The sequence below is a fragment of the Octodon degus genome, unplaced genomic scaffold (assembly GCF_000260255.1).
Source record: "Octodon degus isolate 3935 unplaced genomic scaffold, OctDeg1.0 scaffold00098, whole genome shotgun sequence".
Taxonomy (NCBI): Eukaryota; Metazoa; Chordata; class Mammalia; order Rodentia; family Octodontidae; genus Octodon; species Octodon degus.
Genome location: NW_004524674.1, coordinates 5,158,048 through 5,184,709, shown reverse-complemented (window position 1 = coordinate 5,184,709; position 26,662 = coordinate 5,158,048). Strand labels below are relative to the sequence as shown.

The window sequence follows — 26,662 nt, the reverse complement described above, 5'->3', positions numbered from 1 at the left end:
AAATAAATAAATAAATAAATGTACTGGGGGCCTGCAAGATAGCTCAGCAGTCTAGAGCACTTGCTTAGGCAAGTTTAGGCAAGCATGCAGGGACCACAGTTCAATCTCTGGCATCACATGCCATGCCAGCCCTGATCACAGGGCAGGCTGACCAGACACAAAAACAAAAACAAACAAACAAAAAAAGACTAAGAACAATACATGGCACAAACTAAATGCTTAATCAGTTAATGCTCACAATAATCCTAGTACAAATTCTCATGTTTAACATATGAGATAAGGAAATAGCAACAACTTTTTGTTGTTTTCTTTTTTGAGTCTATGTAGGCTCAGGCTCGCCTTGTACTGGAGCAGTGACCCTCCTGCCTCAGCATGCCAAGTGCTAGGATTGCAGGCATGTGCCACCACAACCAACAATAGGAGTAACATTTTGCTGAAATCATAGAAAAAATGACAAATATTTTGTTGTTTTTTTTGAAGTAGGGTCTCATTATGTAGCTCCTCCTGCTTCAGTCTCCATGGGCTAAATTTATAGGCATAAACTACTACACTAGATTACAAGAAATGTTTCTTTGCTTTTGTTTTCTGAGATAGGGTCTTGCTGCATAATTCGGGCTGGCCTTGAACTCACTATGTTGTCCAGGCTGGTCTTAAACTTGCAGTGATCCTCCTGCCTCATCCTCTGGAGTGCTGGGATTACAGACATGTGCCACTATGCCTGGCTAAGAAGAAAGATTTTAAATTCAGATACACAAAAGGCTAATTTCTTTTCACTGTATGTCATCCCTGACTTTTTTAGAAGAAAAAGACCACCATGTCCCTGAGCAAACAAACTTTTATACCTTGGGGACAGTTTGAAAATGGACTATACAGCTGGACATAGTAATGCCTCCTGTAATCCCAGCACTTAGGAGGCTGAGGCAGGAGGACTACCTCAAGTTCAAGCCTGCAGTACATAAGCAAGACTGTCTCAAAAGAACAAAACAGGCTGGGGAGACAGCTCTTGTAGTGCAACCCTGTACCAACCAAATCAATCAATCAGTCAATCAAAACAAAACAAAACAAAAGCTGGGCGTGGCAGTGCACTTCTGTTATCCCAGCACTTGGGAGGGGGTAAAGTAGGATTGATAGGAGGCTTAGGCTAGCCTGAATTGCATAGTGAAAACTGTTTCAAAAAAGACAAGGAATCCTCAAGCTGTTTAAAATTTCAGTGGCTTCTCAGTATACACAGAATAAATTCTACCTTCCTTCCCTCTGGCTCAATCTTCTATCATTCTCCCTTTGTTCACTCTGCTCCAATCACGTAGGCTACCCATACTAGTCATGTTTTTTCTGAGTTTCAGGTACTTGTGTAGAACATTCTTCCCCTAGATCTGCATAGGCCTGGTTTCTCATCATTCAAAGCTCAGCTATAGGAGACCTTAGACCATCCAAAAGAAGAGTACTGTTTTCCATGCTATCACATTATTGCTTGGAGTATAGTTCAGTAATAGAGCACTTGCCTAGCATATGAGGTCCTGGGTTGACGCCAAGAATCCCCCCCCCAACACACAAGCTATTCACTTTATTGTTTTAACCTATTCACAGCATTTAGCACTATTTGAAATATAACTTGCTTATTCCCACTGTATAATGGCAACAGATTTTTGGGCCAGCCAAATAGCTCAGTGGATTAAAGCACACGCAAGCAGGCACAGGGGCCGGGGTTCAATCCCCAGTCCTGCTGTGCCAGCCCCAACCCCGGGGCGCACTGAGATGGCAATTGAGACTGGGCATGGTGGCGCGCACCTATAATCCCAGCTCTTGGGAGGCTGTAAACAGGCGGATCTAGATTGGATACAAGTCCAATCTAGTAGTGAGACCCTGAATACCCTGTAAACTCTGCCCTAAAATACAAAAAAAAAAAAAAAAAAAAAAAAAAAACAAAAACACTAATTTTTTAGGTCTAAAGTGTTACACAAATAACTCACATTTTTGGTCCACCTTTTCACCCCATCATAACCCTTGGTACGGAGTTTATCATAGAAGAAACTGTTGAAGAAATGCACCTGTGCCAATGACACAAAGAACTGGATGGAATTTAAAGACCTCAGAGCTTCCCACCAAGTACCCCCACTCCAGTCTACTCCATTTCATGTGGCTCTAACAGGTTCCATTGACCCCCACTTGTATTCACTACCCAAAAATTACAGTTTTTATCCTTTTCTTATAGCTATGTTCTCATCCCAATCCTTGGGGCTAGCAAAACATCTAAGACTGGTAGAAAAGAATTGATATTTTCAGGACCAAGTTTATTTTTTTTTGGGGGGGGGTGGAACCAGGGATTGAATTTAGGCCCTTGTACTTGCCAGGGAAGCGCTTATCCTACTGAGCCATCTCCCCGGCCCGAAATTGATTTTCCTGGCTTTTAATTAGAAGCCAGAGTGCATAGTCTAAGTGGAATAAATTCATGTGTATATAACCTTATGTTTTATTTTGTGGAACTGGGGATTGAATTCAGGCCTTTGTGCTTTCTAGAGAAGCACTTATTCTTCTGAGCCATCTCCCCAGCCAGGACCAAGTTTAAAGGTTTGAAATATTAACATCTACTACCCCTTTCCCCAAAATAGATCTTTATATATACAATAGAAAAGATGAAGGGGACTAGCTGGGCCTACCTTTTCAGGAACTGTGTCCATGACTAGGTCTCCATACATGTTCATCACCTGGGAATAAGATGAAAGGCAACTTGCCATGGGGGTGTGGTATGGGTATAGAGCTCTCCACGGAGAGAGCTCCACATACCCTGCTGCCTGTATCTCCTTTCAGCCCTGTCCCTCTACCTCTTCTTACCTGGTCATTGAGCCAGTTCTGTCCATACAAGGTCCCCAAGTCATCCATAGTCAGCACATGCCGCTTATAGGAGACTCGGAAGCCCCTCACCATGGCATTGCCTGGCATCCGCTGGTATGACTGGATTAGCTGTAGTACCAGGCCCTTCCTGAGTAGACCAAAGGAGGAAACTCGTAAGAAATGATTGGAGACCATGGAGCACATATAAATACCTTCCAGAAATACCTCCTACTACCTGGGGTAACAATCTAAAATGATTTTTCCCACCATGTCACTGGTTCTTTTGAGGAAGCCCATTACCCAGAAAGGCACATGACTATGTATTTCAGAGTCCTTGGTAGAGACTCTCCTAGGTGGTTTATAGGGCCTTGGCACCTTGTTTACAAAATTGTTTCCCAGGTATATCCCTGTGAGAGAAAAAGCAACAGCATTCTCTCCCCATACCTTAAATCCCAGCCCTCCTTTGAAGGACATCTGTCCTTCAAACCTCACCTAGATGGTGTAGAGAACTCCTGTTGGAAAATGTCCTCCAACTTTTCTACTACCTCATCAGTGCTGAGGGGAATGAGGCTACCATAAGTCTGAAGGAATTCATCCAAGATGCCTGAGTGGAGGAAGGAGAGGAAAGTGAGACTCTCACCTAGGAACTGACTTAGGGAAAGAAACTAGGTCCATGGGGCTGGGGAGATGGCTCAGTGGAATAAGCACTTCCCTGGCAAGCCCAAGGACCTGAGTTCAATCCCCGGTTCCACAAAAAAAAAAAAAGAAACTAGGTCCTGTAAGGCTTACTCTGCACACAAGTCACATGTTCTTCCCGTAGGGGGCTGTGCTGGCCAGCTTTCTCCCCAGGCCGCTCTGCTTCTTCCGCAGCACCCAAATCAGAGCCCTGAAAAAGTTCCTGAGCCACATGGTCCCCAATGCTGCACACATTGCTGATGAGGATGCTGGCATCAGGGGGTGCCAGACTACGCTCCCCTTCTGGCCCAGGTGGTCCCCCAAAGCCATTGGGAAGAGTACATGACAGGAGACCTACAAGGAAAGGCAAATAGGACAGGGATGAGAAAATGACCCCCGTTAAAGAACAGGAGGATTGGGCAAGGGATTTAGCTCAGGGGCACAAGTGCCTGTCTGGCAAACACAAGGTCCTGAGTTCAATTCCCAGAACCAAAAAAAAAAGGAAAAAAGAAAAAAAAAAAAAGATTAACTGATGTATACAAACAAAACCACAAGGATGGATTTAAGTGCAACCTACCAATTTAAACTAAGAAACAGAGACCCTAAAGCATAAGACAAAGATGTCTCACACTTTCTAAAGCAAAAAAAGTGGAAATTCCTATTTACAGAAGAGGGAAAACACAAAACAAAAATCACAGAGATTATTTGTTCCTAATATATGCTTAACACCTAGTTTAGTACCTGGTATATAATAAATAATAAGTACTTGACTAACAAAGATAGGTTTTTTTTTTTTTGCCGGGGTGGTGGCACAGGCCAGGATTTAGTAGATCGAGGCAGGATAATCATTGCAAGTTCAAGGCCAGCCTGAACTGGATACTGGGATCCTGTCACAAACACACACACGATATTTTTTTTAGCTAGAGTTCTCTGAAGGGAAAATGTTCTGAGCAATAATGTCACAGACAAATGTATGGATAATATACTCCCCTAATGGGATATTCCAATTCAGCATCATGAAAAAAAGCATCATCTGGAGATGTACACATAGGAGCTCTTATCTTAAGAGGTGGAAAATAATTTGAAGTGGACAAGACTGATTTTCTTAAACCGTAGCTCCCTTTATTCCAGGGTTGTTTCTCAGCTATGTCTCAGTTTATTTCCTACTGCTAGCTACTCTGGACCTCTTAGCTTGGTTTCCTTAGGCTTAGTTCTCACCACATCAAGAGGTTCCTGGTGCTCCAGGCTCTTAGCCCTACCCATCTCCACCCTGGCCCCTTTTCCCACCTTACCCGTGTCAGGGTCCAGAGGAGACTTTGGAGTCCACCTCAGTCCATCTTCCTCCATGGGGGGCCCAGAGGGTATTGGTGGAGACCCTCTCACCCCATCCTCAGCCATGAGAGCACCTAGCAGACCCAGTCGAGGCGGGGGTGGCCCCCTGGGAGAGTCAAAACGACAGCAGGGGGATGGCACCTGTGGCGTTGCACCCCCCTCCTGGGGTGAGAGATGGTTCTTGGGGTGTGCAAGGCTCCTCCGTCGGCCCCGGTGGCGCCCCCAAAGCTTCCAGTGGAATGTCAGCGAGGTGCTTTTTGAATAGAGCAGCATCTGGAAGGCTCTCATGGCTCTGCGGCGGCGCTGTGAACAGGTTTTTCGATGAGTGGGGCGGGGAGGGCGAGACCGCTGGGAAGCTCCCAGTTGACTCCATCTGGGGTGCAACCTCCATGCTGCCACTTCCTCTTCCTCATCTTCATCTTCTTCATCTTCCTCCTCTTCCTCCTCTTCACTAGCTGAGGCATCAAAAGAGGGTCTAGGAACAGGGAGACGCCTGGCTGGCACTGTGGTCCCTGACCCAGGATCTGGCCCAAATCCTCCACCTGACTTGAGCCGTGGTTTAGGAGGTGGGGGCCAACGAAGACGCTCCCGCCTGGGGCTTGTGTAAGCTGTGCCAGGTCTGGGAGGCTCAGGCCCCCAAGATCCAGTCCCTTGTATAGTCTCTTTCATCTTCCAGTATCCTGTAAAACAAAGTTTAGAGTATCAGAATCTATCTATCATCCCCATCCACACTGCTTTACCGTCAGCATGCCTTCTCTGGATTCAAAGCAAATAAACTAAAGAAAAAAACATGCTCCAAAACTCAATAGGTTTTTTTTTGTTTGTTTGTTTGTTTTTTAAATGTATTTGGTACAGGGTCTCACTATGCAGCTCGGACTTGTAGTGATTCTCCTGTTTGCAGTCTCCCCAGAGCTGGGATTACAGGTATGTGCGACCAAGCTGGTCTCAGTGGCCAGCACAACGTGCATGAGGAAGGCGGGGCCAGCGCAGCACGTGGTGGTGGAGTGGAACCTCCTCCTGCGCTTGCCTAAGCAGGCACTTAATAGTTTCAGTTCTTAAGGGATCCTTTAGAGTCTGTGTCCTCATTTCTTCCTTGCCTGGGTAGAGACAAGGAAAAACGGCTAAGCAGCAGGCCAAAGGGGTTTTATTTCTTGGAAGCCTGGGGGCTGCCCAGTATTTTTAAACTCTACTTCTCTTATTTTAATTACACCAGGAGTATCTTATGAGAGCCTGGTACCCATAAAAGTGATTTAGCTCAGGGAAATGGATCAGCACAGGAATCTTAACGCAGTATAGAGGCACCTGCGGATAACAACTTTCACAGTGAAACTGTGCTCCAGTGTGGGAAGACAACCCCCTCCCCCATGAATGAGATGGGGAAGGTGTCTGTGCATGCTGAGGTCATTTCAGGTGCAAATGGGTGTACCAGGGTTTTGGCTGTGGGGGTTGAGTCTGGCAAAAGGATAAAGATTTTGAAGCAATGGAATCATATTGGTGCTTAGGCGACCAAATCAAAGCGTTGGGGCAGAAGCGAGCCACGAGAACCAGATCGGACCGGCCCAGCTCCTGCCCCAACTCCAGGGCCAAGAACGCATCCCAGCACCTGTATGGTCCTATAAGCTCGGACGGTCGGCGTACAAGGGCCTTAAAAAGCTCCACCGAAGGCCTCTCGGTCTGGGTTTGGTGGAAGCGAACCCTAGGAATGGAAGAGACCACGATAAGGCGCGGGGGAGGGGAAGGGGCGTCCTCACCGGGAATGGGGAAGCCGGGCGGACAGGCCCGAGGGCGGGCGTCTCCGCCTCAGGCTTCCCGGCTCATCTCTTAGGCGCCGGCAGCGGCCCCGCCACTCCTGCTGTTTTCAGGCGCTGCCGTCTCAATTCAGGTTTCCAACGCTTCTGGGCCGCGCGCCTCGCCGCGCCGCCCCACCTCTGCCACCTCTTGCTCGGTTTCGGCTTCAGCCTCCACCTCCACCACTACCACCTCCCCCACCTCCTCCCCCTCCCGCAATCCCCAGGCCCACCGGCCGTGGCGGCGCACGATTAATACGTCACACCCGGCAAAGAGCGCCGGCGCGGCCAAAACGATCTGAAGCCCCGCCTACCCGAGAACGTAGATGCCACGGGACCTGTTGGCCCCCGAGCGCCACGCCCGGGTGCGCCTGCGCATATCCTCCGACCTGGACCTGGCTGCTCGCGGCGGCCCCGCCGGTAGCCTGTATGCGCCTGCGTATCGTCTTGTTGCCTTTCGTCCTGCGGCGTAGCCTGGGGGAGTTCCATTCGCGTCGGCTTGAGCCGGGGGTTCCTACAGCGGGGCGCCCCGGAGTGAAGTCAGAAGGGCAGGGAGGTCCCATTACAAGGACTGCCCAAGCCAAGGCGCTAGGAGAACTGAGTCGGGGTATCACACATTCTTTTATTTAACTTAAAGTGAGCATTGAGCAGAAGAGCTCAGAGGACTGAGGCAAGAGCAATGTCAGGGCATAGGATACATCGGTGGCTTCCTGGGCACCAGTCCCATCCGGGAGGGACTTGAAGTGGCGTTCCACGCCACGGGAATGGAAAGCATGAACGGCAAAACGTGGGACCCGAAGAATAATATGGCTGCGAAAGGGCCTCCCATCTTCGTCTTCGGGCACCCGCTGCAGACGGGCGCGTAATAGATGCATCTCTGGAGATAGTCACGGAAACTGTGGCACAATAGATAGAAGCGAGGAGGAGGCTTTTGTTGGGTGAAAAAGTTGAGGATACTTGGAGAGAGGCGTGGCATAGGGACGTAGGGATTTTTCCGAGTTGGAGGAAGACGCTTCCTGACTTCTGCCAAGAGGCAGGACTGTTCCCTCAAATAGCCACTAGATGGTGGTGCTGTCCTGGATGCATTCCAATAGACCCATAGCGGGCCTGGACAATGCCTTGCACCCTCCTTCCCATTCCCACGCACAAACACAAGGATACAGGGCTTCATGGGAGATAAAAGCAAGATATTCTATCTCTTTAATACCTGTTAGCCCAGAGTTTAGGAAAAATAGAGTCATAAAGGCAAACGCAAGGAGAGGGTTTCTCTTCCTGCCTATTCCCCAGGTTTTGCTAGCCAGCTCTTTTCCATCTCCAGTATGTTTGTAACCCATACTGGCCTTCCCAGCTCACTGTTTATAGCACAGTCACAGTTTCACAAACCCCAGAAAGGTTCCATGTGGAGAGAGGCTAAGTTTTGCCTTTGCCCGGGGAATTACAACACTGAGAATATCCCCTTGCTGTAAATGGAAGACACCTGAGAAAAGAAAAAACACGTGCTCAGCGAAGCACAATCGTCCACAGTCTGATGTTTCACTCTGCCTTTTCTGCTTCCATCTTTCCTGTTTCATGTCAGGACCTAGGTTCTGTCCTTTGTCCCTCAGATCTACCTCTCACCAGGCTTCCAACCCCCTGCTTTGTTCACACCACTCCCCCCAGTCAGTGAGGTCCTGTTCTACTCACATCTACCTTTCATTGCTCACATGGGTCTCACCTGCACTGTAGCAGCTATTGTAGGCCCTGTCAGGGTCAGAAGGCATGCTGCATATACATCGAAATAGAGTCTCCTGCCTTCCTTGGCCTTCCCGAGATACCACCTGACCCATGGTGAAAGTCACATCATGAAACAGGACCTAACAGGGAAGAAAGGACATATTGGAGAAAAACAGAATGGTGTAGCTTGGTTCTGAGAGTCCATAGGTACCGTGATATAGAAACCAGGGAACAAAGACGTTTGGTACAGAGAGATCAGGAACCCTCAGTACAGGGCATACAGACTCTGGGAGAAGAGTGCAGAGCCAGCCTCCAGGCCCCTGTATGAAGCTAGGGTATGTCTGGGGTTACCTGGCTATACAGCAGATAAACTCCAGCGTCCCAGACTCGGACAATGCATCCTTGGGCCTCCAGACCTCTCCCACGCCTAAAAGCTGGCTGCCACATCACCTCTGTCACATCAGAATCCTCTGGAGGTGAGGAGTGTGGCCGTCAGGATTTCTTTGCACTCTCAGACACACACCAGTTCTCCCCTTTTCATCTATAAGAGTCTTTCGGGCACCGGTGCCATCCCCAAGGTCCTGGATTGTGCCTCTACCCCAAAGCCATTATTTAAAATAGTGCTCACCCTTGGATGTAACGTTAATGGGAACAAGATGCAGAACTGAGTTTTTCTCTGAGGAGAGAAGGAGAAAATCTCAACAGTAAGCACATGCCCAAGGGCCCTGGTGTTCACCTTCCAGCCTCACCCAGGCTGGGGCTTGCAGTCCCATGCTGAACCATCACCTCCCGCCCCGGCTGTGCCCAAGGGCTCACTCTTCCGCTTCTGGGTGAGCACTGCTCTTTTCCTCCTCCTCCATCTCTCCCCATTCTCCCAGGCTTCCAGGACATCAGGTCTCTGCTCATGGAAAAAAGGTCTGCATTAGGCTAAGATGCTGGGATTTCAGAGAGCCTTCCTCCTCAGTTTTCCACCATGCCAGGAATGCCTCAGATCTCTCCTGCACTTTTCCCTGGCACTCTGTGCCTTGGTGCTGGCTGCCCTCCAAGATCTGTTAGGCAAAGAAGCGTTAATCTTTAACAGTTTCTTTTTCTGTAATGGCTGCTCCCTTGACTTCTATACCTAGGACCCTCTCTTGCATCCACTTGAAACTTCGTAGACTGGAAAGTTGGAACCAAAAGTCCCAGAGATCCTGCTGCTGCCCATCTCGCCACCACCCCCACTACCAGATTTCCCTTTCCCCTCACTCACCTGTTCGCCAAGACGCTGCCAGAGAGACCCTTCCCCTTTCTGGGAGGGTCCTCCACTCTTCTGTAGTTGGCTCACCTCTCTCCTTAGGCTTCGAAGCTCTGTTTGTTGGGTCAGCAGAGCAATGGCACAAGCCACAGCCCCTAGAGCTGCCCCACAACTCAACCAGAGAGCAACTGAGAGTGATGACTCTCGGACTGTGCACCCCATGTTGTCCAAGGGGCTCTTGGGGGACAGTGAGAAAGGAGATGAGGCTGGCATGAGCCAGGGACCCTACCAACAGCTGTGGTCTCAGGAATGGGGTGGCCAGGAGGTGGCTGAGGAGCGTGAGGGTGCAGGCAGTGGTGCAGAAAGCGTTACGCAAGGGAAAAATAAAAAGGAACTTGAGAATAAAAAGGAGGGAAGGGAAAGCAAGCTGGGGGTACTTTGGTGTTCCAAGCACCCTGCTGTGGGGCTAGTGTCACCTTGAGCCTCCCCTAGCCTCAGGAGAGTTTAGTGCCAGTCTCTCTAAGAAGAACAGGGCTGCCAGTGACACCCAGGAGGAGCGGCCAGTGCTCAGGAACGCGGGGTTGGCTCCAGAGTTGGGGGAGGGAAGGTTGGCTGGCTATGGGGCATGGTGCCAGGAGCAGGGATGGGGGACATGCTGGGCAGTGTGGAGGGTTTGGGGCGAGTGTTGAAGACCCTGTGGGCCAGACAAGGGAGAGACCCTTGTGGGAATTTGCTAGATGTGACTGAAAGTGAGAAAAGGGAGGTAGGGTTTGGGAGGGAGCAAACCAGGGACAAGAAACTGGCTGGGTGCTGGGGTTAAGGCTGGGGCCGGGTGTGTTGGAATAAGGCTTGCTCTGCTCCCTGTGCTGAACTTGGCAAGCAAAACTTCCTGTTTCCCGAGAAGAGCTCTTACATAAGGCTCTGGACTAAGACAAAGAACCAGCTCCAAGCCCCCCAGCCACTTCAGGATTCCTCCCCAGGACCCAGGGATCTAGATTCCCCAAATGCCCAGCTCTGCTACCCAGCCTAATGATTCCTGGCCTTCATTCCAGGGCAGCTTCCCCACTCCCATCTCCCAAGCGGCACCTGCTCAATGTCCTGAGGTCTCCAAGAGAAAGGGCCCTGCTCCTCCCAAGCAGGGACTCCCCCACAGGAGGAAGTTCACCTCCTAGGGAAATGAGGCCACCTCTGCAGTACCTTGAACAGAGGTTTTTTTCCTGGGCAGTGCACCTTTCTGCTCTGCCACAAGTGCAGTTGCAGGCATTCAGATCTCTGCTCCTTAGTGTCCACACTCACTTCCCATAGCCCTGAGCCCCAATAAAGAGTGAGAGAAACTATGTCTTATTCTCTTTAATATCCACTTACCAACATTTTGTCACAATAATAATAAAAATAATATCTGTTTTCAAAATCCACAGGGAATTGTCAAGGAGCAAGCTTGTCTTGGGCTCTTACCCCTCACATTTGGGAACTCCTGGCCCAGTTCCAGATTCTTTGGCTTCCAGCCACAAGTTCCAGCTCCTCTCAGTGCTTGAAGCCGGGTCTTCTGGACCCATCCTTGCCCACAGGTCAGTAAACACAATGTTCTGGGGAGTATGGCCAGGGGAGAGTCGGGGATAAAAGGGGGCATGGGAGGATCCAGGGTTTGGGAGCTAGTGAGGGGGGAGAGGGGTGTAAGAGAGGAAACAGAATGGGAAAACACGTGAAAGAGCCCTGGCAGCCTATGGAAGGAGGGGCAGATCTGTAGCCTGGAAGGCTTAGGGTGGGATAGAGGGATCTGGATGTTTAGAGCACTGTGCAGGGAGCCAGCACCCTAGGAAATCTGCCAGGAGACTGCTCCCTCAGTGAACTTGGAAGAGTCCAAAGTAGGTGAGGAAGGGGGCAGCTTTGAGATGGGCCCAAGGCAGTGTGCGGATCCGCAAGGAGGACCCTGGCCTCAGGGGCAACAGCCCTGACACCTGACAGAGTCGCAGCTGGGGCCCAGGGGAACTTGCTGCTGTGGCTGAGAACTCCTCCAGGCAGCGCAGGGCCAGCACCTCATCTACCAGCAAGTCCAGCTTCAGGTAAACAGCCTTGCCCTCATCAAAGTGCACCTGGGCGGGGGAGGGCCGGCAGAGTCTAGGCCTCTGCTTGTCTCCCCTGGATTTCCAATTTCCTTAGTGTCCAGGCAGCCCACCCCTCCAAGCCCTAAACCCTCTCTCCTCCAGCTCTTAACTTGTCCCCTTCTTTCCCCCAAAACTGAACCTTTCTCCCCTCGGTGAAGGTCTTACCCACCAAGCCAGGTAGTGCTTACCTGACAGTACAGGTAGTAGAGCCCAGCCCTGGTGACTGTAAATTCCCCAATCTGACGGTCATAGCGCAGAGGGTTGGAGCTGTTGATTTTGGCTTCTTCCCAGCCACTCACTGTCCCATCCACACCTGAAGTAGATGGTAAGAGATAAGGAAAAGCCCCTTTACCATATTGCCACACATTCCCCAGGGATCTGTTCAGTTTATAAACATTTAGGAGCTGCCTTAACTACAGAAGATAGTGATTGCCCAGCCTGTGGGAGGAGCTACACTCTATGGAGCCTATAGGGCAATAGGACACTATGTAAAGAAATCTAACATTCATCCACAGAAAGATTCAGGACAAAGGGTCATGAATGGTCACTTCCAGAGAGAAAAGTAGGACTGAAGGAGAGCTATGGGGGCTTTTACTCCACTGTGCTTACATTGTTTGCCTCTTTTATATTGAGAATGTATGTGTATATATTACTTGCATCATTAAAATTAGAAAAAATAAAATGACACCAGGGATTAGCTTTGCTTTTTTTTTCTTTTTTTTTGGTGGAACCAGGGATTGAACTCAGGCCCTTGCACTTGCCAGGGAAGCGCTTATTCCACTGAGCCATCTCCCCAGCCCAAAATGACACCAATAAATAAATGTCCAATATTTGATGGATGGATAAACAAATGTAGTCTGTCTACACCATGGAATGTTATTTCTGCCACTAAAAGGAAATAAAGTACCAAAATGTTATGCTAAGAAGTCATTCACATAAAGCACATATATTATATGATCCCATTTGTAGGAAATGACCAGTATTAGCAAATCTGTAGGCTCAGGAAGGAGATTATCAGTGGCTCAGGGCTGGGGAATGATGAGAATAGGGGGTAATGGTTGGCAGGTACAGGGCTTCTTTTTCAGGCAAAGACAGTGTGGGAAAGTTACCTTGGCGACTGTTGCTCACACAACTCTGTGAATATACTAAAAGCCACTGCGGTTCTATTTGTGTGCATGTAGCACTGGAGGTTGAACCCAGGGCCATCGTACCAAGTTATGTGCCCATCACTTTTTTATTTTTTATTGGAGACAGGGTCTCTCTAAGTCATTAGATTGTCCCGGGTGGGCTTGAATTTGTGATCCTCCCGCTTCAGCCTCCCAGAGTGTTTCAATTACAACATGTGCCCCTACACCTGGTTTGAGTTATACTTTGTAAGTTGGTGAATTATAAGGGGTATGATATATATTTCAGCTTTTTCCACCATCTTGGAGCCTGGAGAGGCCCGCCAGGAACAGGATTTCTAAAAGGCAAATATGTCTGGAAGGCTGTGGTGCAAGGCCATTTTTGCTGGCTATAAGCAGGGTCTCCGGAACCAGAGGGAATACACAGCTCTTCTTAAAATTGAAGATGTTTATGCCCGGGATGAAACAGAATTCTACTTGGGCAAGAGATGTACTTATGTGTACAAAGCGAAAAACAACACAGTGACTCCAGGTGGCACACCAAACAAAACCAGAGTGATCTGGAGAAAAGTAACTCGGGTCCATGGAAATAGCGGCATGGTTCGTGCCAGGTTCTGAAACAACCTTCCTGCTAAGGCCATCGGAAACCGAATCCATGTGATGCTGTACTCCTCAAGAATTTAAACTAATGGAAAATAAAAGTGCATTTGTGGGGCTGGTGAGATGGCTCAGTGGTCTAAAGCACCTACTTAGAAGAAGCTAAGCTAAGCAAAGCACAGGGACCGTGGTTCGATCCCCCAGCACCACATGCCAGCCAGCCCTGCCCCCTGGTGGGCTGAGCTGCCCCCCCCACACTAAAATAAAATAAAAACACTTTTTTTAAAAAAGTGCATTTGTGCTCTTGTTTAAAAAAAAGATATATATTTCAGTAAAACTCTTACCAATGTGCACACACGCACGCACACATACACAATACCAAAAACAAACCTTGAAAGTATAGTTCAAAGGTAGAACCCTGACTTTCATGGGTTCAATCTCTAGCACCAAAAAACCGAAAGAATAACCCCTACAATAAGTATCCTAAAGTAACTGCAAACTGTAAAACAAACAATAGCAAAGAGAATGGCCAGATCCTCCCATGACTCTCCACCTACCCAAGCTATAGGCTTGCACTCAGAGCCCGCCCTCACATCATCCTGGCCTTCATGTTTCCTGCTAGCATCATATTCATTTTGTGCTCTGGGCTTTGTGGTGCTTTCCTTCTTCCAGGATTTCTCCCTCAACAGCACTTTCTTTCTTTTTTTTTTTTTTCCTCAACAGCACTTTCTGTCTTCCTGTGCCAGGCGGCTTCATACTTAGCCCTGCCCCCATCAACCTCTTCACTTCTCCCTATTTCTTTCCTAGCCGTCAGCAGCAGGAGAACTTACTGCATGTATCCATCCATGAGTTAATTTGGGGTTTGACTTCCTTAGAAGGGCAAGGATGGCAGTCTTCCTCACTTCCTCAGGGCTGGCACTTGGAGCTGGGCTTAGTCTGAGCAGGCACCCAGTCCACATTGGTGAGAAAACTGAGGGACAGAATGAAGTGACTGCGCTTTTTTAGGGAAAAGGTAACTTTCAAGTCAGGCATAGTGGCACACAGTGTGAAACCCCAGGTATTTAGGAGACCAAGGCCGGAACATGAAAGCTTGAGGCCAGCCTGGGCAGTTTAGCAAGACTGTATGCAGTAATGTAGCTCAGCACTCCTTCAGTCCAATCTGCAGTACTACACACACACACACACACACACACACACACACACACACACACACACACAAACACACCCTCAGGGTTGGAGGTATTGCTCAATAGCAGAGTGCTTCTCTAGCATGAACAAGACTTTAGGTCAGATCCCTAGCACAACCCCCTCAGAAGTGCTCAGCAGATGCTGTAATCCCAGCTCTTTGGGAGGCTGAGGTGGGAGGTTCACAAGTGGGAGACTAGTCTGGGAAAGTTAGCAAGAGATGCCTTGGATGAAAAAATAAAAAGGACTTGGGATGGAGCTCAGCACTCCTTAGGGAGTGCTCCTTAACCTTAATCCCCCGTACTACCAAAACAAATAACTGGGTATTTTTATTCCTGTGAGTTATAACAGTCTGTATGCCCTGTGAATCCAGACTCAATATTTCTACATCTTGTTACACACACACACACACACACACACACACACACACACACACAATGTGGAATAGCAATGGCTCCTCAAATTCATCTTGACCTAAACTGAGTGGACTCCCCTCCCCCCATGCTTGCTTCTTCACTGTCTGTGTCCTACATTTGGCTCATGGTTCTACCTCTGACTTCCTACCCAAGCCTCCCTCTCCTCTACCCACTTTACTCACCGAGCACTGGTGCCTATCGTGTCTGCCTCCAGAATATCTCTGTCCCACCCAGTCTGCTTTCCTCCCAAATTGTAGGCATGAGACCGCTGCTCCTCGCATTACCTTTCTATGGCACAACTAAGAATGACTTCCAAGCTCCATCTGTGCTCTGGCTACGGTATTTTATCATCTTTCCACCCCACCCTTTCTGGCACTTTCTGCTTCAACCACAATGAACTTTTCATAGCCCTTGGCTTCATCAGCCTCCTGGCAAACTGTAGGCCTTCACACTATGATTCCTTTACCTGCTGCATTCTTGACCCCTTGTCCACCTTACACTCAAGACTTCGAGGCCCAGTGCTGTCATAGGAAGGAGTCCCTCACTCCACTGTAAAGCTGTCTGTCTTCCTCTGTGCTTTGGCTCCTTTCATTATTGTTCTTGCCACACCGTACTGTAATGACACATTTACATACTGTCTTTTGTCCTAGATGATGACACCTTGAGCAATAGGTCTGGCTGTGACTTGTTGTGAGCACCTAGCTGGGTCACTAGCAAACAGCAGGTTCTCAAATGAAAGGATGTCCAGGGAACTGCCAAAATAGAGGCCGCTGCTGAGGGGAGGAGGCCAGCGGGGCTGAGCAGAACAGCCTGAGGAGAAGAGGGAGGGCATCCTGCCTGGGAAATGAGCTGGGGAAAAGCACCCTGTGGCTAAACAGCACGGTGTGTCTGGGACTTCAGCGGGAGCCTGGGCTCCTTGTCAAAACCATCGCGAACCTTAAGGGGAGATTTCATGCTGCCTGGCCACCCACCTATCCCCACCAAGCTGGCTTTCATCATCACCAAGACAAGGATCTGGTACCATCTCTCCTCAAACTTTTTTTTTTTTTTTTAATTTTATTTATTTATGTGTGTGTGTGTGTGTGTGTGTGTGTGTGTGTGGCCGGCTCAGCCCACCAGGGGGCGGGGCTGGCTGGCATGTGGTGCTGGGGGATTGAACCGCGGTCCCTGTGCTTTGCTAAGCTTGTTCTAAGTAGGTGCTTTAGACCACTGAGCCATCTCACCAGCCCTCTCCTCAAACTTTCTGTGTCTCTATTTCCCTCATTCTCCAGAGGAACTAGAAGTCCTCAGGAAAAGGCTCCCTTAGCTCCCTCCACCAAATTTACAAACCTACCTGTGCTCCTTCAACATCCTCGTGATGATGAAAGATATGTCCTTCCTGACCCTCCATCGTCCTGGACATGTCCTTGCAGGTTACCCTTCCTCTGGGCTAGCAAGCATATTTCTAGGACATAAGCTGACGAGCTGGCTTCAAAACCTGCCCCTGACTGTTTAGGTGCTTCATGACCTCAGACAAGCTGTGTAACCTCCATTTGTGACAGAGAGGTAATCAGAATATCTTCCTTGTAGGGCAAGTATGAGGATTAGATAAGATTTTAAAAGTGTGTGCAAGGCACAGCGTCCACCCAAAAATCACTCAGTAAATAGCTAAAATGAATATGTCCTGCTAAAAGAACTAAACTTTTTCCTTGACCCATTTCCCCCACCACCTACTGGCCCATTTTTCAGCCCCTTATCACAGAGAAATTCCTAAAGAAGGTTGTCACCCTCTCTGGTTCCTTATTTTCTATTTTCTTCTCAACTCAATCCACAGTGGCCTCCATCCTAACTACACCCATGAAACCACCCCCGTCAAGATCACCAGTGAACTTTTATGTCACACAGCAGCAGTCATTCCTGTGTTCTCATCTCATGTGACCTCTCAGCTGCTTCCACACAGACAGCCACATCCTCCTTGAATCAGTGTCTTCTCTTAGATTCCAGAACACCACCCCCGCTGAGCTTCTTCCTCTCTCTCAGGCTACTCCACAGTCCCCCTTGGCCAGCTTTCATTCCCACTTCCAGATGGCCAACAGGTCCAGGGCCGTGTTCTGGGGCTCTGTGTTCTCCTGGTGTCTGGCCCAATCCTGTAGTTTTAAATACCATGCACATGAGATGCACATGACCATAACTTCTGACTTTGTATGTCCTCATAAATCCTAAACTAATCTACTACACCCAGGCTTCTATTTGTGAAATTCACTCTACGATTATTTGTCCACTTGTTTATTATTAGATACCTCAAAGTTATTTGGTAATGTATATACCTCACAATTTATTTCTTCACTGATAAAGCCCATCTTAGGAAAGGATACCATCATTCCCAGAGTTATCCCAATTAAAAATATAAAAGTCAAAAATTAAGTATGAAGTCTTGTGCCTGGAATGCCGGCTATTCAAGAGGCTGAGGCAAAAAGATTGTCTGAGCCTATTAGTTCAAAACCAGCCTGGGCATCATAATGAGAGCCTGTCTCTAAAAACAAAATCTTTGATATCACTCTTTTTTTTTTTTTTTTTTTTTCGGAACCAGGGATTGAACTCAGGCCTTTGAGGTTGCCAGGGAAGCGCTTATTCCACTAAGCCATCTCCCCAGCCCCTTTGATGTCCTTTGTGATTCCTCCTTTTTTCTTATTCTTCACATCCATCCCTGTATGTTCAAGCCACATGCTGAATTCATCTCCTCTCCATCTCTGCCACTGACACCCTGAACAGAGCCACCCCCGTCTTGCCTTATGATATGCACAGTGGAAGGGCATTATAGGTAAGGGAACATGTGCGGAGACCAAAAGAGGTACACAAAGGTGTTAGCCCCTCAAGCAGGAAGAATGCATAGAGTGTTCTAGGAGGAGAGGCTGACACCAAGTGGGGAAGCCACACAGAAATGCAATGAGACAATGACATGGAGATGCAGGGGCTCAACTCAACATCAAGGGTCGGACAGTGTGGAGGGATGGGGAAGGGAGCAGTGGGAAAGAGGCTGGAACTGGGTTCAAGGTTCTGAAGTCCTGGTGGGGAGCAGGGAGTTGGATAGGAATGGAGAAACAAGCAGAACCTAGCACTGTTTAGAGGAACAATGACTAGGACATGAAAACTCACAGAACACAGGGGATGGAAAAGAAAAGAAGTCAGGCCTGGTGGCACACTCGGAAGAGAGGCAGGAGATTCCCTGAGAGTTTAAGGCCAGCCTGGGCTACACAGCAAGTCTCAGAAAAAGAAAGAAAAGAATCACAAGTGCTTCTTGGAGAAGACTGAGAACTGAAGGTAAAGCAGGGGCCACTGACCTGGGGGAGGGGGGTTCTGATCTGGGGGAGGAGGGTTCTGCCCTGGGCTCTGGGAAAAACTGGAGTCATCTCAGGATCCCATGCCTGGGTCTCAGAGAACCAGGACTTTCATGAAGTGGATTCTGGGGGTCCTAGGCTGAAGGCAGTGAGGGAATTAGGAAATCAACAGATTTGAGGGGCCCCTTTTCCATGAGGCCAGTGCTGTAAAGGATGCTCAGAGGTTGGGATGGGGTCTCACCTGCCTGTGCTCCGTCCTGTCCTGGTCGTGGGTGAACTGTAAGACACAAGAAAGGGTTGAGGAGACCTATCATCCCACAGCTCTACCACCCTTCCTCTTGAGCATGGCTACCATCACCTACCTTCATAGTGAGCTGCAATTGCTCTGCGAGCCCGTGTTCTCTGGCCTTTTGGTGCTGAAAATCAAGGACAGAGAAATGAGCAGACCAGACTCCCATGGGGGAATCCCTCCCTCTCAGGACATGGCCCCCTCAATCCTGTCCAGATTCCTGGCCTCATAACCTCAGCACTAGTCTTCTTCATAAGTGGAGGGACTATATATTTTGTCACCCAATTGGGATACTTCTGAGAGCACAAGGGGGTGCTGGGGTTCCGGTGTAGCCCAGGGGTACAGCGCTTGCCCAGCACACATGTAATCCTGGCTTCTGTCCTTGGGGGGGGGGGAGTCCCACAGAGGTAACAGGTAAAGATAGGCCAACACAGTCTTGCCCATGCCCACTATAACGTATGACCGTGTGACAACCTATTAAGTGTCTTTGTTTATTGAGACCCAGGCCCCTGACTCTACTCTTTTCCTTATCAGTGCGCCAACAGGCCTCCCCACTCCAGGTCATCCCCCTTCACATTTAGGGTGAGCCAGATGAAAAACAAATTCAGGTGACAAAAGCAGCTTCAGAGCAAGGGTTTTAATTCCTAAATTCGGATCTCAAATGGTTAGCCATACTACTCTGAATCTCCTTTAGTGCTCTGTGCCTCAGTTTCTCTGTAAGGACAGCAGCTTTTGCTCTTCACAGGAAGATGCACAAAAGCAGGAATAGACCTAGAAGCCACCATGGACTGGCCATTCCTGTCACTCCTGATGCTGAGAGGGATGCTCACCACTTCTGCGAGGCCGGACTAGTGGCTTCAGGAAAGGCACAACATCCTGGCTCTCCTCTGTCCGGGGACTCAGTTCCTAGGGGAAATAGGAGCAGAACTAAACCAGGGCCTCCCTGTGACATAATCTGACTCCAGCAGGCCTGTCCAAAGAGCCAGTAATAGGCACATCGTCTTAGAGACAGGTCAGGCCCCATCAACCCTTTCTAGAGACCAGCAGCACCTCCCAGGTTCCATCCCTAACCAGAACAAACCCTGCGCTCCACAGGCACCAACATGCCACTCAGTATCACAGGACACACAGTGCAGCCTCCATCTCCCACAGAGGCCCGTATACCTCATAGCTATACTTCACCATAGTCAATAAACATTTCATACTCAGATGGCACAACCCTGGCACAAATCCCTCACATACACGGTTACCCTCACACACACAAACACACATACCTGTGCATACTGGTGCACCCATTCACACGCATGGGAACACACACTCATGCATGAGGATCTTCATGCACACATGGGACACACCTCACACATTGCTGGCACAGCCAGCACACACTCTGCAGCCGCAGCTCCCTCCGCCTGTCCAGCAGCCAGCACACAGTGCCCAACCTACTCACCCGAGACTCTGGCTCTAGGTCCTCCTCTGCTGCCAGCTCCCCCTGGGAAAGCTCCTGCTGTGAAGGACGTAGCGTCATCCTGTCCCTTGCCACCTGACATCTTGCCCTCCACCCATCCTCGGGTTCCCTGGCCCTCAGCCCACCCGGCCCCCATTGCGGTCTTCGCTCCTCATGTGCCCAGGGAGGGGTGCACTGTGAGGCCTCACCTGGGCAGACAGCGATGCCCGGCTCCCCAGGCTGACCACAGCTAGCAGGAGGCCAAGGCAGGCCAGCGCCAGGCCCAGGCCCAGCATGAAGGGGGCCAGCAGGGCGGTGCCCGGCTCCCCCCTGCGCCCCCTCCGCCTCTGGCTCCGACGGGCGGCCATGGGGGCGGGGGGCTGTGCCTGCCTCACCGCCCCCCCATCCCGGGACCCGAGGGAACGGGGAGGGGGAGCCGGCGGGCGGAGCGGGCCGGAGAGAGGGAGGGGCCAGGGAAACGGGGCGGGAGGGGGGGATGAGGACAGGAAGCCGGACACTGTGGGTGTGCGGTGCGCTCGGAGCTCGTCCTCGGCGGAGCGCCTGCCGCGCGCGGAGCCCGTGTGCACCTGGAGGGGCTGCGCTGCGAGCGCTCAGGCCGGGCAGGCGCTCGGGGTGTGAGGGCGGCCGCGGCGGGACTGCGCATCTGGAGGCCCTTCCCGCGGGGGCCGAGGAAGGGAGCGAAAGCAGCTCCACCCAGGCCCGAGTGTCCGGTGACCCGGCCTGGGGGCTGCGCTCCCGCCCGGAGGCAGCACGGGGCCCCGCGCCCCACTCCGCGCCCGCGTGGTGAGGCCGGGACGCCCTCCTCCTCCCCAGCTGTACACGCGCTTCGATCTTATCTGCTGCATCTGAAGACTGTTCTTTCCAGGAAGTAACTGGAAAAGAGCCTGAGGACATCCATTCACCTTGGTCTTGTGCTCACTTTGAGCAAATCACTTGGAAATTAGTGGAAACTTAGGCTGCAAGGATGCAGACAGTGAAGGCAGAGCTGAGAAATGGCGCGGCCCGCCCGGGTTCCCACGACGGCCTGGCTCGGGAGCGCGGCGCCATTTCAGCCAACAGCCGGAGCGCAGCGCTAGGGAGGGCTGCAGGAGTGCAGTACATGAGTTTGGGAAAAGCTGGGCCCGTCTGGTCATGAAAAGTTTTGTAAGCAGCAACGTCTCCAAAGGTTCATTTAGTCTGCGATGGTCATTTCTGCACATTTACAGTGAAAAGTAGTAAAAAGTACTGTTGCGGGTGCAGCCGTGTAGCTCAGTGGTAGTGCACTTGCATGTGCAAGTCCCACAGCCCAGGCCCCTTCCACCCTCACCACTCTTCTCACTTACTTCCTTTCTGCTGCAGCACCTGCTGAACTTCCTCTTCCTCTTCAGGGTCTCCAACATTGATTTACTACACTCTAAACACTCAGCTTACCCCGGACTCCCCCCCCGCCCCCAGCCTATGCTGGGCAGTGTGGGTCACTTGAAGGAAGTTTTTTAGGTCATCTTTTAGAATTAGGATCCCCTGCTCCCCTCGTTTTCTATTCATGCACCCTTTTTCTCATAGTAATCGGGATTTGTAATGATTTATTTGATTACTTGGGCATTGTATATCTCAATAGTATTGTAAAACATGAATGTCTTTTTTTTTTTTTTTTTTTTTGAGGCCTCTTCTCACTGTGTAGCCCAGCTTGGCCTCAAATTCATCAGGATCAGCCTCCCTAGACCTGGGGTGATAAGCATGTGCCTTCACACCTGGCTAAATGTTGTAATTTTTCTTTCCCTTTATTTTTTCCAGTGCTACAGTTCAAACCTAGAGCCATACTTGAGACAGCAGAGCTGTCTCAAGTCCCTCCCAGTTTCTCTGCACAGCTCTGAGGTCAGGGCTCTTGAAGACAGAACTAAGCATAGGCATGCTGTGTTGAAGCTATGAATCTGACATTGAGTAAACAATTCTTAGATTTCCACTGACTTGGATGAATGAGCCATTACAATAGAACTTTGCCAACTTGTATGCTTACTGTGTGGAACAACTGGAAAAGAAAAACCCTGCCACAAGGTCAGTCACACTCCTATGCCTCTAGTTCCTCTTCAGATCCACTAAAATAAAAGTAGAGAATAATGGGAGAGGGAGAAAATATAAAGTGGTTGTGCCATGCTTGTGCTGCTAAGGAGAGGCGATGTCCTTGGTCACTAAGAAAAGGTAAGAGGAGGGCTGGGGCAGGAATTTGGAAGTGGTTGGAGGTTAGCAGAAGGGTGAGCAGCCCAGCTGATGACCTGACCCCACTAGTCCTCCCCAACCAAAAGGCAGTTTCTCTCAGACACCCTGCCTCTAACGAAATGGAACCAATCTTATAAGAGAAATTCTGACTTCTAGTGTGCATCCCAGCATGCATCATAAAATAAATCTTCCTGATTCTAGGATTTAAAGTGACCAAAAGTTGGTCACCAGTGGTTCCCTACCCAAACTGAAACTTTCCATATTATCCAAAAAGTTTCTAGGCAAAAATTCTACCCAAAAGAAACCTACAGGATAAGTGGTAAAATTATACACCAGGAGAGAAAGTTTTGGCTACATAGTTGTTTTTTGTTTTTGTACTGAAGATGGAACACAGGGGTGAGCAATGAGTTACATTCCCTGGCCTAGTTTTTATTTTCATATTCTCAGGGTCTTGTTAAATCACTAAATTGCCCTGGCTGGCTTGAGCTTGCAATCCTCCTGCCTTGGACTCTCAGAGCGCTGGATTGCAGGTGTGTGCTCCCATGCCTCACTCAATAGAAGGTTTTTAAAATCTAAAACTGGGGAGTGGGGGACACTCCTATGATAGCTAGATAGCTGAGTTGATAGAGTGGAGGACTGTAAAATAGGAAAAGATAGAACTCAAGGAGAAAAGATAAAACACAGAAGCCTAATGTAAAAAGAACAAGTGCAGTAGTTATTAGGAATCTCAGAAAATGAGAATAAATAAAATGGAGGGAAGAAAAAGATCTTAGAAAAAAAATTAGATAATTAGCCTAATTTCCAGGCCTAAAGATATGTCTTTTTTTTTTTTTTTTTTTTTTTTTACCGGAGATTGAACTCAGGCCCTTGAGCTTGCCAGGGAAGTGCTTATTCCACTGAGCCATCTTCCCGGCCCCAAGATAAGTCTTTTTTCAAAAAAATTTTAATCATTTATTTGGTATAAGGTCTCGCTATGTAGCAAGGACTCCTAGTGATCCTCCTGTCCCAGCCTCCCCACTATTGGGATTACAGGTGTGAACCACCACATCCGCTTTCGGTAGCCTGGTCAGCTAGGCTTCCGGGGGTGGTACAATATGTGGTACTGGGGATCAAACCTGGATCCTTGTGCTTCCCAGGCAGGGACTTGGGCCACTGAGCTATCTTCCCAACTTATCTCCATTGTCAGTTTAGTTTGTGTTCAAGAAAATAAATGACCCACCCTGCCATGCCGGTTCCCCACCACCCGCTCGTGGGCACTGAGATGGTGATGGAGACTGGGTGTGGTGGCATGTGCCCCTGGAATCCCAGTGCTTGGGAGGCTGGAAACAGGAGAATCTCTATGAGCCTGATTTATGTAATGAGACCCTGCAGACACTGTACTAAATACATTAAAAAAAAAAAAAGAAGGATTTTTTTGGGGGGGTGGCTGGCTCAGGATGCCTTCACGGCAGGTCTGGCAAGGCTTGAGGATATGGGGCTCGAACCACAGCATCCTGAGCCTGACTGCTTTGTTGAAGCACTCACTTAAACCACTGAGCTAATGGGCAGGCCCCCTATAGTGTTTATTTGAGACAGGGTCTCACTGTGCATTTCAGGCTGGCCTGGCCCAGTTAGCCTCAAGCTTGTGTTGATCCTCCTGCCTCAACCTCCCAAGTATTGGGATTACAGGCGTGTGCTACCACACCTGGCTATGAATGATAATTTCAAAAATTAAAGATACGATATCTTGATCTGTTTTCTGTTGCTGATGATGCACTACCACACAGTGAGTAATTTAAAAGAAAAGAGATTTACTTTATGTCATGCTTCTGGTCCAAGGTCTAAGGGCCACATCCAGTGATGGCCTTCTTGCTAGCAGAGGCCCGTGTGGCCACATCACATGGCGAGAGACGAGAGTACGTGAGAGAGCTAAGCAAACTGGCTTTTATAGCAGACCTACTCGAGATAACCCATTAATAACATAAATGGATTAATTCACTCATGAGGGCAGAGTCCTAATCATCTTTTAAAGTTTCCACGGGTGCCACCTTTTAATATCTCATAATAAAGATTAAATTTCAACATGAGTTTCAAAAGGGACAAATCATATTCCAAGTATAGCATATGATAGAGGTAAAGAATGCAAAAAGAAACAAGAACAAGTAGAATTTCCAGTTTTAAAGCTAAAGAAAACATCCATGACTTAAGTGAGAAACTGACACATTCTCTTTGGAGTGATACATGGATTATGGAATTGTGTGGAGAGGTAAGTCTAATCCTAGATTTAGGGCTTTTTGACCTGAGTTAGGCCCACATTTACATTACCATAAGGCAAATACTCTCTGTCAGGTTTCAATATATATTATTTGTTTGAACTCAGGTCCTTATACTTGGAAGGCGAGCACTTATTCTACTGAGCTATTTCCCTGGCCCCTGTTTGTTTGTTGTTGATACAGGGTCTCATTACTGCAGTTTGGACTCATAGGAATCCTCCTGTCTCAGCCTCCCCGACACTGGAATTACAGGCATGCACCCTCACACCAGGTTTTGGTGGCGGGTATGACATGCGGTACCAGTTATCGAACCTGGGTCCTTGAGCTTGCCAGGCAGGCACTTAGACCACTGAGCTATCTCCCCAGCCAAGGTTTCAACTTTTATTTTATTTATTTATTTTTTAATGTACTTAGTACAGAGTCTCACTACACAGATCAGACTTGTAGTGATCCTTCTGTTTTTATCCTCCCAAGTGCTGGGATTACAGGCATGCACCACCATGCCCAGTCTCAGTCACCATCTCAGTGCCCCCAGGCAGCTGGGCCAGCACGGCATAATGAGGATCAAACCCCTGCAGGCACTTTAGTCTGCTGAGCTATCTGGCCAGCCTTGGTTTCAACTTTTGGAATCCCCCTGTAGAAAAATCTGAATTAAAAAAAAAGAAAAATCTAGAAGACTTGGTTACAATTCAGCAAAAGATCACAAATGCTCACCATCTTGACGTTTGCAAGGTGAAGCTCAAGGAGAGGTTGCATGTGGAAGCAGAGAGAGAAGGAAGGCCTATAAACTAGCTTCTCTCAGCCAGGCACTGATAAAAGTAGATGGAGAAATATTACAGACAGCCAAGTTAGGTAGAAATATAATCAGACAGGACTGGGCCCCTGAGGGAGTCAGTGCAGAGGATGAGATTCCACCAGGACTGTGGCTGGAGGCGCACCTGAAGATTAAAGCCACAATGCCTGGGTGTAAGAAATTCCCTAAGGGATGAACAAGAGCCTTGGGATTACTGGTGTCACTCTTTTGAGATTTCCCACTATCTGTTAGGGATGGGTCATCCTCTCCCATGTACTAAGTCTAAGACCACTACTAAGGCTAACACTACTAAAACTAAAGACAAGTCTAAGACTATAGATTATCAACCAAGGTTAATGATGTCATCTATATGCCCTTGCTACCACTGGATCAACATTACTTAAGTGACCGTACTTACAATCTTGTTGGTTGATCATAATTTCCACCCATATTGTATCAGCCTCATGATTTTGCTCTTTAAAATTTCCTTTGAGAGACGGGCTCCTTGGCAACCCAATCAGGACCCCTCCAGTCTCTCAGGAGCTATTCCTATTCCTCATTCCCCTATTCCTGTTCCTTTCTTTTCTCCAATAAATTATTTATTTATTTATTTATTTATTTATTTATTTTTACAGAACCGGGGATTGAAGTCAGGCCCTTGCGCTTGCTGAGCAAGCACTTATTCTACTGAGCTATCTCCTCAGTCCTCCAATACATTTTTCTAATTTATTTATTTGTAGCCTGCTCAGCTCACCCTGGGGATGGGGCTGGCATGGCAGGTGGTGCCAGGGATTGAACCGTGGTCCCTGTGCACTCACACTGAGCTTGCATAAGAAGTGCTTTAGGAACCAGGAAGATGGCTCAGTATAATAAGCACTTCCCTGGCAAGCACAAGGGCCTGAATTCAATCCCTGGTTCTGGAAAAAACAACAACAACAACAACTGGGTTTGAGGCCAGCCTGAGCCACACAGTGAGTTCAAGTCCAGCCTACAAAATGAGATCCTGTCACAAAAGACTAACAAAAAAAATTTTTTTTAATAAAAAAAATGTGAGGGCTAGGGAGATAGCTCAGTGGTCTAAGCACACAGCAAGTGCAAAGACCTGGGTGTGATTTCTCCTACCACATGCCGTGCCGACCCCCACACTGTGTCAAGCATCAAAACTGGGCATGCTGGTGTACCCCTATAATCTCAGAGCTGGAAAGGCTGAAATAAGAGGATCACTAGAGTCTAAGCTGTGTAGAGAGACCCTGTACCAGATAGATAGATAGATAGATAGATAGATAGATAGATAGATAATTTTAAAAAAGAAACAACTGCAGAAAGGCATATAAGAAATCAGATCAGAAA

At 48.8% G+C, this 26,662-nt stretch overlaps 3 protein-coding genes and 1 pseudogene across 6 annotated transcripts in view; 1 reads left to right on the top strand and 3 right to left on the bottom strand.

Moving 5' to 3' along the window:
• Positions 1–6,839, bottom strand: part of Senp3 (SUMO1/sentrin/SMT3 specific peptidase 3) — a 10,189-nt gene extending 3,350 nt beyond the window's left edge. For 2 of the 3 annotated variants that reach the window (XM_023723187.1, XM_023723188.1), the window contains exons 1-7: positions 6,591–6,839; positions 4,800–5,519; positions 3,622–3,861; positions 3,325–3,436; positions 2,833–2,980; positions 2,658–2,705; positions 1,971–2,069 (exon numbers count right to left, since the gene is read on the bottom strand). In XM_023723187.1, coding sequence (XP_023578955.1) covers positions 1,971–2,069; positions 2,658–2,705; positions 2,833–2,980; positions 3,325–3,436; positions 3,622–3,861; positions 4,800–5,508 — 1,356 coding nt within the window. In that variant the 5' untranslated portion in view covers positions 5,509–5,519; positions 6,591–6,839. The remainder of the gene's footprint in view (positions 1–1,970; positions 2,070–2,657; positions 2,706–2,832; positions 2,981–3,324; positions 3,437–3,621; positions 3,862–4,799; positions 5,520–6,590) is intronic. The other variant, XM_004638413.3, reaches the window with a different exon arrangement.
• Positions 6,840–7,170: 331 nt separating this feature from the next.
• Positions 7,171–10,615, bottom strand: Tnfsf13 (TNF superfamily member 13). Its single transcript, XM_012516283.2, has 6 exons — positions 9,589–10,615; positions 9,156–9,237; positions 8,968–9,015; positions 8,691–8,809; positions 8,341–8,479; positions 7,171–8,103 (listed from the first exon to the last, which is right to left on the bottom strand). Exons 1-6 carry the CDS (start codon positions 9,844–9,846, stop codon positions 7,994–7,996), a joined length of 756 nt encoding a protein of 251 aa, XP_012371737.1. The 5' UTR covers positions 9,847–10,615; the 3' UTR covers positions 7,171–7,993.
• A 303-nt stretch (positions 10,616–10,918) lies between these two features.
• Tnfsf12 (TNF superfamily member 12) lies at positions 10,919–20,525 on the bottom strand. 2 transcript variants are annotated; one of them, XM_023723192.1, is made up of 7 exons: positions 20,260–20,525; positions 20,054–20,110; positions 19,437–19,512; positions 18,680–18,733; positions 18,559–18,594; positions 11,867–11,991; positions 10,919–11,666 (listed from the first exon to the last, which is right to left on the bottom strand). In XM_023723192.1, the coding sequence occupies exons 1-7, from the start codon at positions 20,416–20,418 to the stop codon at positions 11,415–11,417; spliced, it is 759 nt and encodes a 252-aa protein (XP_023578960.1). In that variant the 5' UTR covers positions 20,419–20,525; the 3' UTR covers positions 10,919–11,414. The 2 variants fall into 2 exon arrangements, with proteins under 2 accessions (XP_023578960.1, XP_012371738.1); XM_012516284.2 differs by having other exon boundaries at positions 20,054–20,107.
• On the top strand, positions 13,154–13,486 carry LOC111818618 (annotated as a pseudogene).
• Positions 20,526–26,662: the final 6,137 nt, after the last annotated feature.

Excerpts from the sequence above, each read along its gene's own strand:
- Tnfsf13 (XM_012516283.2), bottom strand. The coding sequence starts at position 9,846 with ATGCCAGCCTCATCTCCTTTCTCACTGTCCCCCAAGAGCCCCTTGGAC. Across the intron at positions 9,238-9,588 it reads GGCAGCGTCTTGGCGAACAG|AGACCTGATGTCCTGGAAGC; the intron begins GTGAGTGAGGGG and ends TTCCATGAGCAG. Across the intron at positions 8,104-8,340 it reads CAATAGCTGCTACAGTGCAG|GTGTCTTCCATTTACAGCAA; the intron begins GTGAGACCCATG and ends TTCTTTTCTCAG.
- Tnfsf12 (XM_023723192.1), bottom strand. The coding sequence starts at position 20,418 with ATGGCCGCCCGTCGGAGCCAGAGGCGGAGGGGGCGCAGGGGGGAGCCG. Across the intron at positions 18,595-18,679 it reads AATTGCAGCTCACTATGAAG|TTCACCCACGACCAGGACAG; the intron begins GTAGGTGATGGT and ends TGTGTCTTACAG. Across the intron at positions 11,992-18,558 it reads ACAGGACGGAGCACAGGCAG|GTGTGGATGGGACAGTGAGT; the intron begins GTGAGACCCCAT and ends CATCTACTTCAG.